General features: G+C 29.6%; 1 protein-coding gene across 3 annotated transcripts; it reads left to right on the top strand.

Moving 5' to 3' along the window:
• The first annotated feature begins 1,278 nt into the window (after positions 1 to 1,278).
• LOC105568745 lies at positions 1,279 to 3,129 on the top strand. 3 transcript variants are annotated; one of them, XM_012024654.1, is made up of 5 exons: positions 1,279 to 1,452; positions 1,533 to 1,733; positions 1,801 to 1,980; positions 2,058 to 2,100; positions 2,275 to 3,129. In XM_012024654.1, exons 1-5 carry the CDS (start codon positions 1,391 to 1,393, stop codon positions 2,299 to 2,301), a joined length of 513 nt encoding a protein of 170 aa, XP_011880044.1. In that variant the 5' UTR covers positions 1,279 to 1,390; the 3' UTR covers positions 2,302 to 3,129. The 3 variants fall into 3 exon arrangements, with proteins under 3 accessions (XP_011880044.1, XP_011880035.1, XP_011880025.1); XM_012024645.1 differs by having other exon boundaries at positions 1,280 to 1,452; positions 1,602 to 1,733; positions 2,058 to 3,129; XM_012024635.1 differs by having other exon boundaries at positions 1,281 to 1,452; positions 2,058 to 3,129.
• The last annotated feature ends 651 nt before the right edge of the window (positions 3,130 to 3,780 follow it).

The following is a 3,780-nucleotide window of genomic DNA, read 5'->3' as shown; positions in this document are numbered from 1 at the left end:
TTACCTGAATGTCATCAATTAAAAAAGAAAATCATTCGAAGGTTTACTGTATTCAGATTGAAAATCTACTCAAACAAATCTAAAGTTAGTATTAAAAATACTTATGCCAGTAAGACGATGGCAATGCATATCCGTACAAAATAAAAGTTATATGTTTTGTAAAGTTTATGGTTTCTTCGTTTGTTACTTTATGTGATTACTTTATGTTAATGTTCGTTTGTTTCTTTATGAGATTACTTAACAATCTGTTTATTTCTAAGTTCGAAGCTATTCCTTTTTTTTACCTGAATGTCATCAATTAAAAAAGAAAATCATTCGAAGGTTTACTGTATTCAGATTGAAAATCTACTCAAACAAATCTAAAGTTAGTATTAAAAATACTTATGCCAGTAAGACGATGGCAATGCATATCCGTACAAAATAAGAGTTATATGTTTTGTAAAGTTGATGGTTTCTTCGTTTGTTACTTTATGTGATTACTTTATGTTAATGTTCGTTTGTTTCTTTATGAGATTACTTAATGTTAATCCTACTTTTTGGAAAATATCACATATTTTATAATTTCTGTAATAAATTATCAATAATTCGAACAACATAATCACGTGCATTTCAAAATATAACCTTTACATTACCTGTATATTCGTTCCAGATAGTAAAAGCATCATTGGAGAATCTGCAATATTAACAAATTGGTGTCTACATTTGAACAAATACGATTGATTTCATCATGGAAGTACGATGAGTGAAGATCATGCATATTCTATTTAACGATTTTCTCTAATATTTCGAAACTAATTGTAAGTATTGAGCCGATATTAAATTTGTTGTACTACAAATTTTTTAAGTATGTTGGCTGCAAAATAGAAAATTTCTCGGGTCTCTAAAAATTATATTTTATAGTCAATCAGTACGATTAAAAAATTTGTTGTACAACAAATGTAATATTGGCCTTAAGCTGTATGATGAAATTGCCGCTTTTCTGTAAAAGCTGCAAGTTGGCTACACATCTTTTATAATTAGAAGTAGAACTTGAACACAATTCTCAGATCATGGACAAGGATTTATACTATAACTTATTAGTGATGTAATATTTTTCTTAAATAAATAAACTTTTATAAAAAGTGATAAGTGATTATTTATTTTACATTATTTTCAATCCTTAAAAATTTTATTTACCAAGGTAGCTATGTTCTCTCACATTTACAATATATATACGCTTTCGAAAGTCGCGCTTAATTCAATCTGATTGTTCTCAAAATGGCGGCTTCCGGATTACTGGCCACACTCTCCCTTGACCCACTCTATAGTGCGGCGTAGGCAAGCGTACTCTGGTATAGGCTGTCAGCAATAGATATTTTATAAATTTATTTCGTAAAATACAAAATAAACAATGTCTTATTGCTGCATTTGCAAATCGCATTCTGGCTCTCATGCAGATATTACATTCCATACGTACGTATATTACTTTGAATTGAAACAAAAATGGTTTATACCTAACCTACAATGTATTTATAATAAACATTTTTTTCAAGCATACCACGGTCAGAAGATTTGAGAGCAAAGTGGATTGCTGTAATCGGAAAAAATGTTTCTAATTACAGCAAAGTGTGCAGTGATCATTTTAAACCAAGTTTTTTCCAATATAAAATCAATAAGCTTAATAACATTCAAAGACATTTAATAAAAGGAGCAATTCCTACAGCAGAAAAATGCCAGGGTTTACACGATACAAGGTAAATTTATCTGATAAAACTCCGGAATAACATTTATTCTTTATTATAAAAAAATTATTATCATTAGGGAATTGAAGTTGGTCAACGAAAAGTCAGAATCTTGTGAATCAGAACTATCAGAACTATCAGTAAATATCTTAAATAATGAAAATTCAGCAGTCCAACACCCTAGAGAAATTAAAGATGTTTTATCTCCTGTGCCTCTATATAATGCGGACAATAATCAGAACGATTCAATGTCAACAAGGTAAGTCACAACATATAGTAAGAAAAATATATAAAATTTTTAAACAGCATCATTTTCATATTTTTTTGTTTTTACAGAAAAAGAAAACGATCTACAGACGAAGCCACCACATGCAATAAGGTACGAACTGTCAAATTTATTGGAGATCTTTGCCCTGAAGATTTTACTTCGCCCGAATGCTATAATGTGGTTAAGAAATATCTGAAAACACACAAAACCCGAGTAAATAGTCTCCAAAAGCAAGTTAGTCGACTATCAAAGAAAGTCAAAAACCTTAAAGATTTGCTTTCACAGTTACACGATAAATCTTCTGTCAAGTAATGCTGTCGATGATCTGAAGGTATGTTTATGATACCACTATTTTGATTATGGCCTAGTAGCATGAAACATTTCTCTAAACTTGAAGATGTAATCTTAAAGGTTTCATGAACGATTCATGTTACCAATGAACTTTAGACTCGTACCATTTAAAGATATTTATTGCATTAATCGATGTTCATCCATATTAAGTAATAAATATCTTTAAAAGGTATGAGTTAGCTTGGGTCTACAATAGGTGTAGTAATGATTTTATATGGGTCTACAATAGGTGTAGAAATGATTTTATATCCTTAAGCCATAAGAAATTGATCAATCACAAGCGATTATTCTCCTCGCTTCAGACTGTGATTGGTCAATTTTTACGGCTTAAGGCTTACTACACCTATTGTAGACCCGGGCTAAGGTAAGAGTCTAAAGTTCACAGTCTGATTTCACCCGAAGTTTTATGAAGCATAAATCTTTGAGTTGTTCTAAATCTATCCAGAGAGATCCCTGAAGTAATATTTACTGCGAATTGTTTTTTTGTAAATCATTAATAAGATTTTCAATCAATGTTAGGAATTATATTATTTCATATATAATTAAATTATTAATTGTACATAAAATTATTTCATTTATTTGATCAATTTTTTTAACTATAATTGAAATTGAATGTATTATAAATCATTCTAAAAATGAATCTCTTCGGAACATGTATGCTATACATAATAAGCCATCATTACCATTTTTTACGTTATACCTCATACACATTTTGTGATATTTACATATCATAATTTACACTGTACATTTGTTAACATGAAAATAAAATAATACAAAGCACAAGTCTAACGTAACCTGTATTTATTTCTATTTTTTCCTAATAGCGTACAATAAGTCCTGCATTGACCGAAATCCTCCAAAATGTCCTATCTACAAAAAAAATTATTATCCAGATGAATTGAAAGAGTTTGCACCTAGCTTGATGTTCTATTCGGCGGCTGCCTACGAGTATACAAGACAGGTGATTAGTGGCTTACCACATCCGGAGACTGTACGTCAATGGTATAGAAAATTCGATTTTAGCCCTGGTATAAGTGCAGACATTTTAAAATCTTTACAATACAAGGTTGAAGAATATAAGAACCCACACAGCAAAACAAGTTTCAGAAAGCTTTCCGAAAGATAACTTGGAAACTAATATTGAAATGTAAAATTGAAATCATTCAGAAATATCTTTGAAACGTTTCATCAAAATCACATGTCATTGAAAGCTTTCCAAAAGATATCTTGGAAATTAATATTGAAATGTAACATTGAAATCATTCAGAAGTATTTCTGAAACGTTTTATCGAAATCATTTATGATCCTTCTCACTGAAATATTTCAGAAATATTACAAAACATTTCAGAGAAATATTTCGTACGTAATCTCTAAAACATATGTTATTGAAAGCTATCCAACATATAACTTGGAAATTAATAGTGAAATGTAAGATAGAAA

This window comes from Vollenhovia emeryi, unplaced genomic scaffold (assembly GCF_000949405.1).
Source record: "Vollenhovia emeryi isolate VEMERY1.0 unplaced genomic scaffold, V.emery_V1.0 DF942465.1, whole genome shotgun sequence".
Taxonomy (NCBI): domain Eukaryota; kingdom Metazoa; phylum Arthropoda; class Insecta; order Hymenoptera; family Formicidae; genus Vollenhovia; species Vollenhovia emeryi.
This window is presented reverse-complemented; position numbering and strand designations above follow the sequence as displayed.

Bases quoted from the DNA above. Each gene is read 5' to 3' on its own strand.
- LOC105568745 (XM_012024635.1), top strand. From the start codon at position 1,391: ATGTCTTATTGCTGCATTTGCAAATCGCATTCTGGCTCTCATGCAGAT. The intron at 1,453-1,532 runs GTACGTATATTA...ATTTTTTTCAAG, and splicing joins GCAGATATTACATTCCATAC to CATACCACGGTCAGAAGATT. The intron at 1,981-2,057 runs GTAAGTCACAAC...TTGTTTTTACAG, and splicing joins AACGATTCAATGTCAACAAG to AAAAAGAAAACGATCTACAG.